This window comes from Lepidochelys kempii, chromosome 3 (genome assembly GCF_965140265.1).
Source record: "Lepidochelys kempii isolate rLepKem1 chromosome 3, rLepKem1.hap2, whole genome shotgun sequence".
Lineage (NCBI taxonomy): Eukaryota > Metazoa > Chordata > Testudines > Cheloniidae > Lepidochelys > Lepidochelys kempii.
The window spans coordinates 168,760,106-168,775,362 of NC_133258.1; the positions used below are offsets into that span (position 1 = coordinate 168,760,106).

The 15,257-nt window shown below is 40.0% G+C and overlaps 1 protein-coding gene across 8 annotated transcripts in view; it reads left to right on the forward strand.

Annotated features, from left to right (window-relative positions):
• Positions 1-1,094: 1,094 nt before the first annotated feature.
• Positions 1,095-15,257, forward strand: part of UBR2 (ubiquitin protein ligase E3 component n-recognin 2) — a 106,150-nt gene continuing 91,987 nt past the window's right edge. For 3 of the 8 annotated variants that reach the window (XM_073339015.1, XM_073339016.1, XM_073339019.1), the window contains exons 1-4: positions 1,097-1,232; positions 5,704-5,963; positions 10,570-10,648; positions 14,193-14,306. In XM_073339015.1, the coding sequence (XP_073195116.1) occupies positions 1,155-1,232; positions 5,704-5,963; positions 10,570-10,648; positions 14,193-14,306 (531 nt within the window). In that variant the 5' untranslated portion in view covers positions 1,097-1,154. Of the gene's footprint in view, positions 1,233-5,703; positions 5,964-10,569; positions 10,649-14,139; positions 14,307-15,257 lie in introns of those variants that run through there. The other 5 variants (XM_073339013.1, XM_073339018.1, XM_073339011.1 and 2 more) reach the window with 3 other exon arrangements.

Here is a 15,257-nt window from a genome sequence, read left to right on the forward strand (position 1 = left end):
ATTTAAATAATAATCTCTAATTAGTGTATGGTATTTAGGACTGGTCTACACACAAAATTGCACCAGATTAACTGAACATGTGATGTTAAACCAATGTAGCTTGCACCTAAACTGCTAAAAACTAGGTTTAAACCATTGTTAGGGTCCACACACAAAGTTACATTGATTTAACTAAAATGGTTTACCATCTCATCTTTTATTATACCAGTGCAAGTAGACAAACCTCTAAATACCACAGTGATATATGCTTTGAATGACCTAGAGGAGACAGATTGAAGCATATATGAGAAAATACCTGTAATGGAGATTGTGCTGTAGCTCAAATGAGTGAGGCCTATGTTTCTGGAATGGAAGGTTTGGGGTCAATGCTACTAAACTACTTAAGACTAGATGATCTAGGAGTCCTTTAGGAGTCACAGAACAACTTGCAGGAGAGTATATTTACAGCATTGCTAACCTTTGCACTATTTGTACTTGTCTTAAAGCCCCAACTCCTGGATTCATGCAATTAAACAAAAGGAGGAAAAAAGCAAATTTCTAGCCGTCCTAGTTGTGGAGAAAAACCTTGGGACCCACATTCACACTAAAGGCTTAAAAACTAGAAAACGAATCAACTGAGCCAAAAGATATTTTTTAATAATCTCTGGATTTTTGGAGGCCTGGACTCCTGATTTTTGACCACTTGCGATTGGAGATAACCCTGGAAAGTGTGTGTGTGTGTGTGTGTAAGCTAACATTACAGGTGTTGCATTGCTGAGGACAAGAAGCAACACACCTCTAAACTGACATGAGGCACAGCCCCCTGATGCCGCCAAGCTGCAGTGCTTAGGGCCTCAAAGCCCTGGGCCATATATGTGGGGGAGGGGAGGGGAGGGGAGAGCGAGCAGGAAGGTTATGACGCCAGCCAGCCAGAGGGGAGAGCCGCCTTACCTCCTTGAGCGACAGAGCACCAGCGCCAGGAGAAAAACTACATCCCCCACAATGCACCGGCGGCCCATGATGGCGTCCCCGTGGCGGGAGGGGGAGGGCTGTTATACGCCGCCCGGCGGCGGGGGGAGGGGGAGAAGCGGAAGTGGGTTCTCCCCGCAGGGAGGCCGGCTGGGTCCGGTTCCGGGTGTCACCTACTTGGCGGTGCTGGTGGAGGGGGGAGGAAGATGGCGTCGGACTTGGAGACGGAGGTTCAGGCTATTGACAGGAACTTGCTGGAATGTTCTGCCGAGGAGGCTGCCGTGGTGAGGCTCGTCCGCCCGCGGGCCCGTTAGGGGCTCGGTCCCGCGGGGCGGGGCGGGGCGGGTATGTGGGCGGCGGGCGGGCCGGCAGGCAGGGGGTCTGTAGGGCCAGGCCCGGGGCGGCCGGCGCTGGCAGGGGGGAGGCGGTCTCTAGGGCTGCCGGAGGGGAGGGGGGAGGCGAGGCGAGGCCTGAGGGAGACGGGGAGTAAATGCGCTGGATGGCGAGGGGCGGTTGCGGCGGGGCTGTTCAAAGGGGTCCCGTGACTTAGGCTCATTCTGCCCCCTGCGTGTGAACTTGCTGCTGTGACAAGCCCGGCGAGGGGTGACGGGACCTGGAAGGGAGGCGCAGAAGCCGCTCTCCCGTCTGCCTGGCTTGTGCGCGTGACAGCCCTGCCGGGAAGAGTCCGCCCTGCTGTTTCCTCTCTCAGACCGGTCACTCGCCCCGTCTCTTGTTCTTAACTGACTGTGTTTCAGGTGGCTGGTTCCTCCTCCCTTCGCAGTTTTAAAGTGTTGTTCTTAAGATTTCTTGGGAGAAGGTTTTAGAAACAGTGTTTCCCTTCTTCCCCCTCCTTAGCTTTTAGGTCCCAAGCTTGGAAGGAGCTTCATGTGTACAGACCCGTGAACGGCGTCCCATTGATTTCAGTGGGATTCTGTGGGAGAGCAGTGGCCTGCCCTCATGGACCTGTTTGCAGGATTGGGGCTTTCATAAGCAAGCAGTTTTGTGTTCTGTGCCAAGTGTGTTTGGGGTTATTAGGAGGAAAAGCCCAAGAGAAGATGTTAGTAAGAACAGTTTAATATCTAAAATTTCCTATGCTATTACATTGAGTTTTAAGGTACAACTGCAGGATGATGGACCTCTCATGCTCATGGAAACATTTAAGAGCACTGTGTTTAATGTCTCTCTTGTGGGACCAAGGCCCTGTAAGCACTTATGTATGAGAGTTCCATGATTCAGGTGCAGAACTCTTGGGTGTAACTAGCATCAGAGCCTAAAGCTCTTTGTATGTACATTTCAATGACAGATTTACAATTACTTATATGGAGGAAAAAAAGACATTCCCGTAATTCAGATTATCATAATATTTTTATTCTACTAATATGTATGTTACCTCTTTTAATGCAGGTATGGGGTGGCAACTGTGAAAATTGATTTGTTCCATGTTTTCTCTGCATTTTATTTAGCTGGTGTGTTTAATGTAGGGGAATCAAAACACTTTGCATACAGTGGATATTTAAAAATATTTACCTACATAAACATGACTAGGTCACTGTCACAGGTTCTTAAAACGTTTACAAGGACTAGAGCAGGGATTGGCAACCTATGGCACTTGGCCCGCGCCGCTTCCTGCAGCCCCCATTGGCTTGGAGCAGCAAACTGCAGCCAGTGGGAGCTGTGATCGGCCAAATCTGAGGACGCGGCAGGTAAACAAACTGTCCCGGCCCACCAGGGGGCTTACCCTGGCGGGTTGCATGCCAAAGGTTGCTGATTTGCCGGTGGCAAAAAGCTATTACCAGAGAGTAAGGCTTTTGGGGAAAGGAGCAGCAAAGGAGCATGCATCCTTTTGCTTCTGATAAGAGCCTCTCATCCTGTGGTAAAATGTAATTTTTTCCTTTTTCTCCCACACATCACTTTACATATTGGTATTTACATCCTAAATTCAGTCATGGATTGATCTCTTTCAGATATGCAGTAATTACATCAGAGACTAAATTACAAGCTTTGTGGTGGTTTTATTGCAGTTTCAGTCTTCTGAAATGGAAATCTTTTGAGAAACATAAATATACTTTTAATTATGTTTTATGTTTAAGTAAATCACTTATACATGCTTTGCAATGTTGAGTTGACTTCTTGCAGGCTCATTGAGTGAGAGGTATTCCTGTTCTGGAACTGCCTCTGGGCCTTGCCTACTGATCTCCAATTGCCAGATTTGCTTGGTGGTAAAGCGGTCTTTGCCATATTCTAACATTCTTACTGTCCAAAAATGATTTCTATGTCACATTTTTCCTGTTACTCATTTTGTCAGCCAACTTTTTGGGACAGTTCAGGAAAAACTCATTTGATCCTGCTCTGGGATACATTACTTTCTCCTAGTAGTCCATACTACTTCGCTTCTGATTTCTGTTTAGACAAGCCGGGACTTGAGTCGAATCTTAAAAGCCCCAGTGAGGTCACTGGGGCTCTGGACAGACATGGGGCATGTGGGTGGAGATGACACTACGCAGCTTGTGGCATTGGAGCCTAAAATTTCCACATGCAGTTACTTTGTATAAAATTTAGTATTTGCATATGCAGCTTAGTTATTTAGCTTTGTCTTGCATGGGCAGATACTACAGCTTGTACGTGTAATTGCAATATTTGTCAGACAAATTAAGCAATCAGTTCATACATGTATTTGAAAATGGAACCCTTGCTGAGATTTGATAGGCCTCAGAGTTTTATTTAGAAAATTAAGTTCTGTATCCTTGGCTAAATGTAACCTACTTCAGGGCAAAATTAAAAATAGATTTATTAAAACAGTTAATAATTTTAGAAAATATCACTGACTTTCAAGGATAAATTAGCAGTTTATGTGAGACCCTTACAGAGAATCTTTCTACCAGTATCAGAATAACCACAATTATTGGGAAGGGTAGGCTGCTTACCAGGGACATGAGATTTTTCTCTGACTGGGTACTTGTCTGAGCTTGTAGTAAAATGAACTCTGGTTTTTCCAGATAGAAGGTAGTAATATACTATAGAGTTGAGATGAAGCAAATTTAAGATACTTGGCTAAGGAAAGAATTGAAACAATAGACCTTATGTGTACTGCAGAAAATGGCCTTGGAAATGACCCACTTCTTGGAGAAACACCGTAGGAGATGCAAGGTCAATTCTAATGTAATTAGATTTAGTTCCCAATACAGTAGTAGAAGATATTCGGCACAAATGAGGAAGACTAGATTTTTTTTTCAAAAAGTTTTTATTTGTTTATTACGAAGGCTTACAAGAACAAAAAGTTCAAATTCTTGGAGAGAAAAGAAGATGCGGGGGGGCGGGAAGACAGTGTAGTTTCTTTGGTCTCTTATAAGAATGGTTGGTTTAACTATAGAACAAAGTAACTCTGAGATTTTTGGTTGATGGATTTTATTATTATTTTTTTTTGTAGTCTTTCACCCAGGGCCAGGTTGGAAAAATTCCAGTTCTCTGAGCACCAAAGGTAGTTTAGTACTAGGAGACCGAGTAGTTTCATTCCCAGGGCTTTGAGAAGTCAGGACTGGGGGCAGGAAGGGTAGAGTAAATTTCTACCATCAGTTCTAAGAATTGTATCAGAAATAGTCTAGCAGTAAAATTAGCTGCTTCTAAACTGTTTAAATATGAAATTTTCTGCTATGGTTCTAGGTGTTCAGCATTTTCCAAAGAGGCACTGTGTGAGTATCATAAATGGAAAAATTGCTATATAAATTTAAAATTGCAAACAGTATATAAATAAGGGTAAACCCTAAGCTCTTTCATTAAGATTGTTTCAGAATGGTGTTTGTCTACTCTAATATAGGTCCTTAAGACAATAAATTATTGCAGTGAGATCAAGCTATAGCATCTGGTTTCTAAAACCAGTTATTTCTGTATGAATAGTTCTTGCTTTTCATCCATCTTTGGGTTAATTCGGAATGAATTAACTAGTATTCTCATAATCTGAAGTTACCAAGAAGTATTTGGTAGTAGTAATTACATGTTGGTAAGGTTTATACACAGTACAATACTGAATCAGTGCATACTTGTAGTATATGTATATGTTCGTTGTTGTTTATATTCTGTAGTAATGATTATCAGTAAAAATGGCAAACAGTAAAGTCTTCAGTTACATGGTTGAAATAAAACAAATATAATGAGAGGGACAAACTTTTACAATATACATATGTCATCTCACCTTTTATACCTTGTGTAATTGAGGGGGAAAATTTTTGACTCTAGGGGATACAGCCAACACACCCTTTGAAGGTCACTGTTCAACTTGAAACTTTTAAAAACTGGAATAACAATTCCAGTTTCAGACAGATTACCCTTTTAAACAGTATGTCCTGAGTTTGTTTTTAAAAAGGATTCTTTAAACAAAAAAGTGTAAGGAATTTTCTTCTTTATTGATGTTTGAAGGTCCTTTCAGAAAGGAAAGAATGGACTATACGCTATGATGGAGATTTTTGAGAGTTAGGCGCTAATTCTCCTTTGTGCCTTTGAAAATCTCCCTGTGTGTGCTGTCAAATTCACAAAATATTCAATCTGGAAAAAAAATTTTTTGCTAATGGTTTATTTGTAGTAATCTATGTTACTTGTAACTGTAGTAGTTGCAAAATTTTCACAGAGAAATTTGACTTTAAAGTTTGCGGTGTCCCTTTAGCTCTTAGGTTGAAAAGAAAGGTGCTACAACGTTTATGACTGGGTGGTGTTGATTTTATTTGTGAGTAATTTTGTTTAATGTTTTCTTTTTAATTAAAGAAATGGCTACAAGCACCTGATCTTCCTAAAGAAGTATACCTGCATCTAGCCTACTATGTACCAAAAATTTACTGTAGGGGTCCTAACCCTGCTCCACAAAGAGAAGACATGCTCGCACAACATGTACTGCTGGGACCAATGGAATGGTATCTATGTGGTGAAGATCCTGCATTTGGATTTCCAAAACTTGAGCAAGCAAACAAACCTTCCCATCTCTGTGGTCGGGTTTTTAAAGTGGGGGAACCTACATACTCTTGCAGGTAGGTTAATTCTACAATTCCCGTAAATTATTAATTCTCAACTTTTTTTGGTGGAAACATTTTTGTCCTAATGAAAATGTTAATTGTCCATATGTATTTTTAGTATACTTGGAACATGGTGGGTGTTGTTTGGTTTGTTTTTGGTAACATACTAAAGGCTTAGGAGGAAGAAAAATTAATTACAGCATCAGTATAATTAAACAGCCTTAGTTTTTGAAAATGACAGCGTTGGTTATTTAAAAAAAAAATACTCTTAGATAAAGGGGAAGGGAAGGTGGATAAATGTCAAATCATGTCCAGGGCTTAAATGCAAAAATTGAAATTAATTAATTCAAATGTTTAACATGCATCTACAGATGTCCCGCCTGTGTTCTGAATATTTTCCAATGAAAAGTTCAATTAGTGGTGATTTAGATTGATAGGTAAAAGAAACTAACTTGTTCATCAAGCCCACACCCCCATTCAGATGTCTCTTAAAAATCTCATTTCTGTTGTGAAGCCTACAAGAAGTGAATAGGAGGATGTTACCAACAATATTAAAAAACACACTGTCAAGACCTGTATATGACTTAAAGGAACTATGATTTTATTGTCACCTTGTCTGTCTTGTTCCTTTCCCATTTTTTGCTATGTTAACCTTTGTACATTTTCAGCACAAGAACCACATTAGAATGGTCATACTGGGTCAGACCAGTGGTCTGTCTAGCCCAGTATCATGTCATCTGACAGTGCCCAATGCCAGATGCTTTAAAAGGGAATGAACAGAATGGCAATCATCAAATGATCCGTCCCCTTTCACCCAGCCCCAGCACACCTGGCAGTCGGAGGCCGAAGGACACCCAGAGCATGGGGTTGTGTACCTGACCATCTTGGCTAATAGCCACTGATGGACCTATCCTTCATGAACTTATCTAATTTATTTTTTGAACCCAGTTATGGTTTTGGCCTTCACAGCATCCTCTGGCAACGAGTTCCACAGGTTGACAGTGTTGTGTGAAGAAGTACTTCCTTTTGTTTGTTTTAAATCTGCTGCCTATTAATTTCATTGGATGATCCCTGGTTCTTGTGTTATGTTAAGGAGTAAATAACACTTCCTTATTCACTTTCTCCACAGCATTCATGATTTTATAGATCTCTATCATATTCCCCCTTTAGTCGTCCTTTTCTAAGCTGAATAGTCCCAGTCTTTTTAATCTCTTCATATGGAAGCTGTTCCATACCTTCAATCATTTTTGTTGCCCTTCTCTTTATCTTTTCCAATTCTAATATCTTTTTTGACACGGGATGACCAAAACTGCATGCAGAATTCAAGGTGTGAGCATATTTACTGCCATCTTATCTATCCCTTTCTTAATGGTTCCTAACATTGTCATCTTTTTTGACTGTTGCTGTACACTGAGGAGATGTTTTCAGAGAGTTGTCCACAGTGACTCAAAGATGTCTTTCTGGAATGGTAAAGCTAATTTAGACCCAATCATTTTGTGTGTATAGTTGGGCTTATGTTTTCCAATCGGCATTATTTTGCCTTTATCAACGATAATACTTCTTATTTTATGAAGTGCTTAGCACACTTCCGGTTACTTGAAAAATTATGCTTAAATAAATTGGTTAGTCTCTAAGGTACCACAAGTACTCCTTTTCTTTTTGCGAATACAGACTAACATGGCTGCTACTCTGAAACCATGAATAATAAGCTTATCCTAAATTTAAGCAATTTATTTCTGTTCTGTCATTCCCCTTTTCTCATTCTGGGATATTTGGGGGTCTTAATTTTTTGTCTTTTGCACCTGTCCTCTGTGTCTCCGTTCCCCTTTTCACTGAGCCATTGGAGAATGCTGGCCATTGGAGAAAGCTGGGGGAGAATGTGGACTATCAAATCCACTCCACTATCAGAAACTCAGTACTGGCTAAAGTGCTGAGCAAGTGTGGAAATAAGTACCTACAAGCAGATTTTCTTCTGCCTCACTATTGCAGCAAGCTAGTGAAGGACGTAGGGTCATAAATTGAGTTGTGTGAATATCTGATTTTTTTTCAGTTTGCTGGCAGTTCAAAGGGAAAAATTATTTTGAGTCAACTCAAAACTGAGTTACTTTTTGAATTTCATCTAATTGCAAAGTTGGGGGAAAAGCTTCATTTTGGGTCAAATGAAACATTTTATTTGAGCTGAAACAAAACATGTTTTGGCAATTTAAACTTTTTTCAATAAAAGCAAATGATATTTTGGTCTAGATTCACAAAACTGAGGAGGTGGTGGGCATGGTGGTGCCCCCTTTTTACCCAATAGCCCAGGATCTGGGACTTGAACCCATGTTTCCTATATCCCAGGTGATTGCCCTAATAACCAGGCTATTGGTTATTATGGGATGGGTCTCTGAGTCTCCCCTGTTGAAGCTGTTTCGTTTTGTATTAATTATTAATTGGAGCAGGGACTGGAACCGGGGTGAGGCTGCTTTCCCTCCCGCCCCTTACCCCCTGGTTAGTGTCATTCTCCCTCTCTGGATTGATGAATAATTTTTTATACAAAGTGGAGCAGCTTCAACAGGAGATATTGAGACACAGGGGGGTCTCACCTGGGATATGGAAATCTGGATTCAAGTCCCAGTGGGGAGTTGAAGCTGGATCTCCCACATTCTGGGTGAGCAACCTAACCACTGGACTATGGGGTGTAAGGGTGGTAGTGGCAGCAGAACCATCTTACCACCTTTGGTTTTGTGAGTAGCTCCTAAATACTTTTGTGAATCTAGCCTGAAAAAAATCAAATCTAATTCCTAATCACTGGGCTATAAAGTCATTCTTACTCTTTCTAGCCCAGAAAAATGAAATTTCCCTTACTTGAGCTGATGAAAACTGCCCTGTGGGAATTAGAGTAACTTCTTCCAAACCTGTATTTTCAACACCAACATCTCAAGATATTAAGACAACAATAGCCAGTGTTATAGGAAAGCATGGAAAAATGCAGTTCCTTGATACAATCGTCAGAGAATGATAGTTTTACTGTTTAAATTCACTTGGTATCTTTATCTCAGCAGAAAATGTGAAAAATAGTTCAGGTACACCAATATGGTTGATCTTTGCAGTTTTCAATATGGAAAAGTGATTTGTGCATATCAGGATTGAGTCTCTACTTTTCTGCTAGGGCTATAGTACATATATTGTTCCTGAGAATCCTTTTGTACTTAATAGCTTATACTTCATAGTTGGCGGCAAATGGGGGAGAATAATCTTTTTCTTAAACCCTCCAGGATACAATTTTTTTTATTTTTTGTAATCCATGAAATACTCTAAAAGTATGAGGACCTGAAAAATATTATTTTTATTTATTTATTTTTAAGAAGCTTGTAGACCTGCAGCAATGGATGTTAGGTTTCCATACTTGCCAAATAAATCATCTTTATAACTGCTGGTGAATGGCCATGTGCATTTTTAAAAATCCCATGATTATTAAACAGTTAATTTCCCCCTACACAATATAATAAAAATAATTGACTGCCTGTAACCAGAAACAAGAGGTTATACAAATGTAAGTTATTCAGAACAAAACAGCTTGCTGGGATTAGTCACAGGTTTGTGTTTTCCCCACTAATTAAATTTGCACTTAAAATAAACTAATGTAAACAAAAAATAGTATTGGTAATATTTATGTATATTTATGCTGCGGATCCATGATTATCCCTCTACTAATACTGATTAATTGGGCAAAATGGAATTAAGAATATAGTAGGTGCTTCATAGTCGGTTTCTTTTTTTAAATCAAATAAGGGATTAGTTCATGTGAGTTCTTGTTTTATATTCTTTCCTGATGGACATCTCAGGAAATCCTTAGTTTCTCTCCAGATATTTTTTTAGGTGGTCTTTATTTTTCCGTTTTGAAATCTGACTCCCTGAATCTATCTCAGTGGCTGTCAGTCAGTTGCCTATAGTGTCAATATATCATTGATCATTCTTGTGATTTGTTTTTTTTCAAATGTTTGGCTATATGTAATATACAATTGCCTTGTTCAGCCGTTCACCTATTTTCTAGAGGTGGTATATCCAAGTGATACAGTTAGTACCTGTAAAAAGTGTTTGCCTTCTCTAAGTGGTCCTTGACCTTCTGGTTGTTGTGAAAATCTTGTTCTTGGAACTCATTAGAAGATTGTAGGACTAAACTTAGAAGCAAAGAGTTGGTTCCTAATCCTTTTGCATGTAAAAGTTTCATATCAAGGTGTGATGAAAATCTATTTGCACTGATTATTTAGGGCCATGTCTAGCACTTGCATCCTATATCCTGAGAAAACTTGCTTCCTATACCTTAAAAACAGGTTTGAATCTGGTAACATAGCTGGGTTACCAGTTAATGTACTTGTTTCATCTACTGAAGGTAATATGTACATTACCCAAATGCTTTTCCAGGCCTACTGCCCAGGCTGTTTTTCATAGCCATTCCTGCTCTGGGAATAGTTTTTGATAAGACAATGAGAGGAAATTCTATCCCATTTCTGAATAGCAAACAGTTTAGCAAGAAGGCTCACATTCATGTATTTTGAAAATAAACTGTTGTGAGATGCATAGTTAAAAGCTAAAGTAATATTTTTTATGTTTAATTTTTTCCTCTGTTTGTTTACAGAGACTGTGCAGTTGACCCAACTTGTGTGTTATGTATGGAGTGCTTTTTGGGAAGTATTCATAGAGAGCATCGATACAGGGTTAGTAATCTTATTGGAGTATATGAATTGGGTATAATATTTCTCTTATGAATGGGTATATTCAGAGTTCCAGTATATAATTTATATTTAAGAGTGTGTATGTATTTCAAAATAAAGTGTGCATACGAATATACATGCACAGTATGGTTGGAATGAAAAATGTGCAGTGTAAACTTATCAGACCTGGGAGTTGTAACCTCAGTTTAAAAGCTTAGCTTTAACAAGACTTAGTTAATATTTGAAACCACTGAGCAAATTATTATAGTGTTCCTACACTTTAATCTTAAATATATTCACAATTCTAAATTAAACATAAACTGGAGTTAGTTTTATTATGTTAAACTTGTGGTTTTCAACCTTTTTCATTTGTGGACCCCTAAAAAATTTCAAATTGAGGTACAGACCCCTTTGAAAATTCAACCTGTGATCCACAGACCCCTACCATAGAAATCTGGGACTGAAAACTGACTGAACAGAATTCAACTATAAGTGTTGCATATGCTCAGCATGGCATTGAGCGCAGTGTGAGAAAGGGCACTAAACTGTGGGCTTCTATGGTAATGGCACTTTCAGATTTTGACCTGGAGGTGGGGGTATTCACATATTTTTGATTGATCAGAAAAATGGAATGCCCTTTCTGGAGTCTAAAACTTTATTTTCATGGTTACTTTATGCAGACACTTTAGACATAGTGTGCAGATCCCCAGGGGTCTGCAGACCACAGGTTGAAAATCACTGTGTTAGACATAGTTTCACTTAGTTTGGGCACTATATTTAGGCTGGTTTTTTTTTTTTAAAAGGTGTTGAACAAACGTACGAGTGAGAGAAGTTAGCTTTAAAAAAAGGAACATTTTGGTTTCTTAGATTTAAACATACTTCTGCACTGCCACGAATTCCTGCACAACAGAAATTTGTGAATGCATGAGTAGGGACTGACCAAATTCATGGTCCATTTTGGTCAGTTTCACGGTCATAGGATTTTAAAAATCGTAAAAGTCTTGATTTCAGCTATTTAAATCTGAAATGTCATGGTGTTGTAATTGTAGCCGTCCAGATCCAAAAAGGACTTGTGAGGGTGTTGCAAGGTTATTGTGTGGGGGTGTTGCAGTACTGCTACCCTTACTTCTGCGCTGCTGCCTGCAGAGCTGGGCCCTCAGTCAGCAGCTGACACTCTCTGGTTGCCCAGCTCTGAAGGCAACAGCACGGAAGTAAAAGTGACATGGTATGGTATTGCCACCCTTACTTCTGTACTGCTGCTGACGGGGCTCCGCCTTCAGAGCTGGGCGCCTGGCCAACAGCTGCCGCTCTCCGGCCACCCAGCTCTGAAGGCAGCACAGAAGTAAGGGTGGCAATATTGCAACCCCCCTAAAATAACCTTGTCGGGGCGGCAGGTTTGTATAATTTTTGGTGGTGCCCAGAATGGGTCCAAGTCTCTCTTCCCTCCTCCCCCCCCCCCCCAGCCCCTACCTGCCTAAGGCTCTGGGGGGGAGTTTTGGGTGCAGGAAGGGTGAGGGGTTGGGCTCTGGGCTGGGGCAGGGGGTTGGGGTGCAGGCGAGGGTGTGGGGGATGGGCTCTGGGAGGGAGTTTGGGTGCGGGCTCTGGGCTGGGACAGGGGGGTTGGGGTGTGGGAGGGGGTGCAGCGCTTACCTTGGACGGCTCCCAGAAGTGACCCACACCCCCCTCTGGCAGCAGCTCCTATGAGGGGTTTCCATGTGCCGCTGCCCGCAGGCACCGCACCTGCAGCTCCCATTGGCTGCAGCTTGGGGTGGGGGCAGCACACAGAGACATGCCCCCCTCACCTCCCAGGGCTGCAGGGACAGGCTGGCTGCTTCCGGAAGTGGAGTAGGCAGGCAGGAAGCCACCTTAGCCCCTTTACACTGCCGGTGGTGGTGGTGGGGGCCCCGGGCCCTTTCAAATTGCTTGGGGGTGGCAGGCGGGGCCAGAGGGATGCTCCGGGGAAGGTGCGTGGGGGCAGCAGGCGGGGCCGGGGAGAGACCTGGCTCTGAACTTTGGTGGAGCCGGGCCCCCGTGCTCATATTGGTGGAGTACGCAAACTATGGGCTGATACTTTGAACTGAACTTTGTGACCCATCTACAACTCCCTTTTGGGTCAGAACCCCCAATTTGAGAAATGCTGGTCTACCCTGTGAAATCTGTACAGTATAGGGTAAAAGCACACAAAAGACCAGATTTCACAGTCCATAAAGTGTTTTTCATGGTCGTGAATTTGGTAGGGCCCTCTGCATCAGAGAGAGAAAATGAAACTCTAGAAAGAAAAGTGACATAGATTAGTTTGTCAAGCTGAGTGAAATATGAAAGTAAATACACACAGCTGAAATGAGTAAAATAAAAATTTAAGCTTCTTTAATCTACAGTACTGTTAGTAGTACAGGTGAGTATATTTTTTTAAACTTGATGTTCCTTTTAACTAGCACAAGTATTTACTTAATTAGTCTTTACATATTAGTCCGTTTCTTTGGTATTGTCAAGTCTGTAATAGAATTTCTGTAAAAGTGTTACAGATGAAACAAGTGGAGAGAACTTCTTTTCCTTTCTCAATACCCTGTGATAGCATACTTACGTTTCCTATTGTGGAGGGTGTTAGTATGCACTCTTAATTTAATAACTAGTAATGCAATATGAAACAGGAATAGAGGTTTTTGGAGGTGTAAAGTATTCTGTCAAAATGAAAAGAGACCTGAGCACCATGACTAGACAGAAAAGGAGAATGTGTACTGTGAAGAATCTGTGCATCAAAAATAGGTGTCAGAATCATATGTATTTATGAACTCCATTCACAATTGTGATTTAGGAAAGAATTGTATTCAATACTTATTTCAAGAGCTTTTAATTTTAAAATGAACTAACAGTGTGGAAATAGAGCAGTGCAGTGTACACATGCACATATTTGTCATTAGAGAGACAAGGTGAGCGAGGTAATATTAGACCGACTTCTGCTGGTCAGAGACACAGGCTTTTGAGCTATGCAGAGCTCTTTGGGTCACAACACTGTACACAATTTTTTTCACTATCAACTTTAGTAAGTGTAACAGAAGCCAGTTGTTATAAATGTGGCCCTCAAACTCTACGGACTATCCCTCAGATGTCCCTGTATAGTAGGATGTAGCAGTATACAATTTGTTTTGAAAACTAAGTGTACCGTTTATAAACGACATTATAATGCAAAAATTTTAAATATTGGAATTTGAATAAAAAAGATTCTATTTAAAAAATAAAAATAAAATCAGACCAGCCATCTGTGACTGATTCAGAATAAACATATGCTTGTAATTTCTGTGTTCTATAAATACATCCTATGCTGTATGCGACCTGCCCATGCCTATGCTCTAGAGTTACTTTAACAATATAATTGAAAAAGTGTTTAAAAAAAAACAGATGAAGGATGTATTGACATGTTTTTACCATATTTATTTGAGTAGCATACAGGAAAATCTCTAACAACATAAAGGTTAATGTATTGGTGCTTTCAGTATACATAGATCTTGCACATGCATACAGTTTTGTGTGTTTTAAACAACTTCAGATGACAACATCAGGCGGAGGAGGTTTCTGTGATTGTGGTGATACTGAAGCTTGGAAAGAAGGTCCGTACTGTCAAAAGCATGAACTTAACACGGCAGAGACGGCAGAAGAGGAGGTAGTAAATACAATTTTTATATATAGATATTGTGTAATAGTGCTAACTTAGGACATTGAATGCAGCCAGACCAAATTATGCACAATTCTGAAATTCAGAAGGTAAGGGAAAATAAATCTCTAATCATTTTGTATGTGACTTCTGTAAGGTTATAAATTCACCTCAAAAATAAGAAAACTAAATGCTATAGAAATAATATCTATATACTTCAGTATTTTAGTGAAATGGTGGACTCTTACATTTTTAATAAATATTGGAGCATTCGTAGTGTCCTAATATTTGTTAAAGCTTTGAGACCATGAGTAAACCAAACTGAAAGAGAATTTGCGTTAAATTATTTAGTTGGTTGAAAATTTTGTCTTTATATATTTACTATATCATCTCAGCACATGGATATTTGTAACTTTTTATCTAAAGTAATTAAAAGAAGTTATTTAGGACGGAAGCTATTAGTCTTCTCTACTCAGCCAGTAAGTAAAACAAAGTGGAAGCTTGCAGCATGCTAAATATAAATATTGGTACTATACCATATTATACACTAGATAAAATTAATATAAAATTACATATTAAAACTACTTTGAAAACAAGCTATTTAGATTGAAAAGTCAAGCATGCAAAAATAGAAAAAGCTAGATTTCTGGTTGCCCAAGTAGCCTTAGTTCTGTCCCTTCTGCATCCATCCTATGCACTGAGTGAAGAAAGAGTGCTGTGGGGAAAAAGAAGGGTAATTAAAGACTGTATTGCAATGCATGCATATAAGGGAGCAAACTAAGTTTGCACATGCAACCTAGATTCTGACATTTCTTAACACTCGGGCTAGACTTTGCAACCTAAATAACTTTCTTTTAAAGTAGTTTTTTAATGTAACTTCCAAGGGGTTTTTAACAGGAAAAAGTTTAAAACAAATACATTTTGTTAGTTACAACTGTAACAAACCCCTCATCATAGATC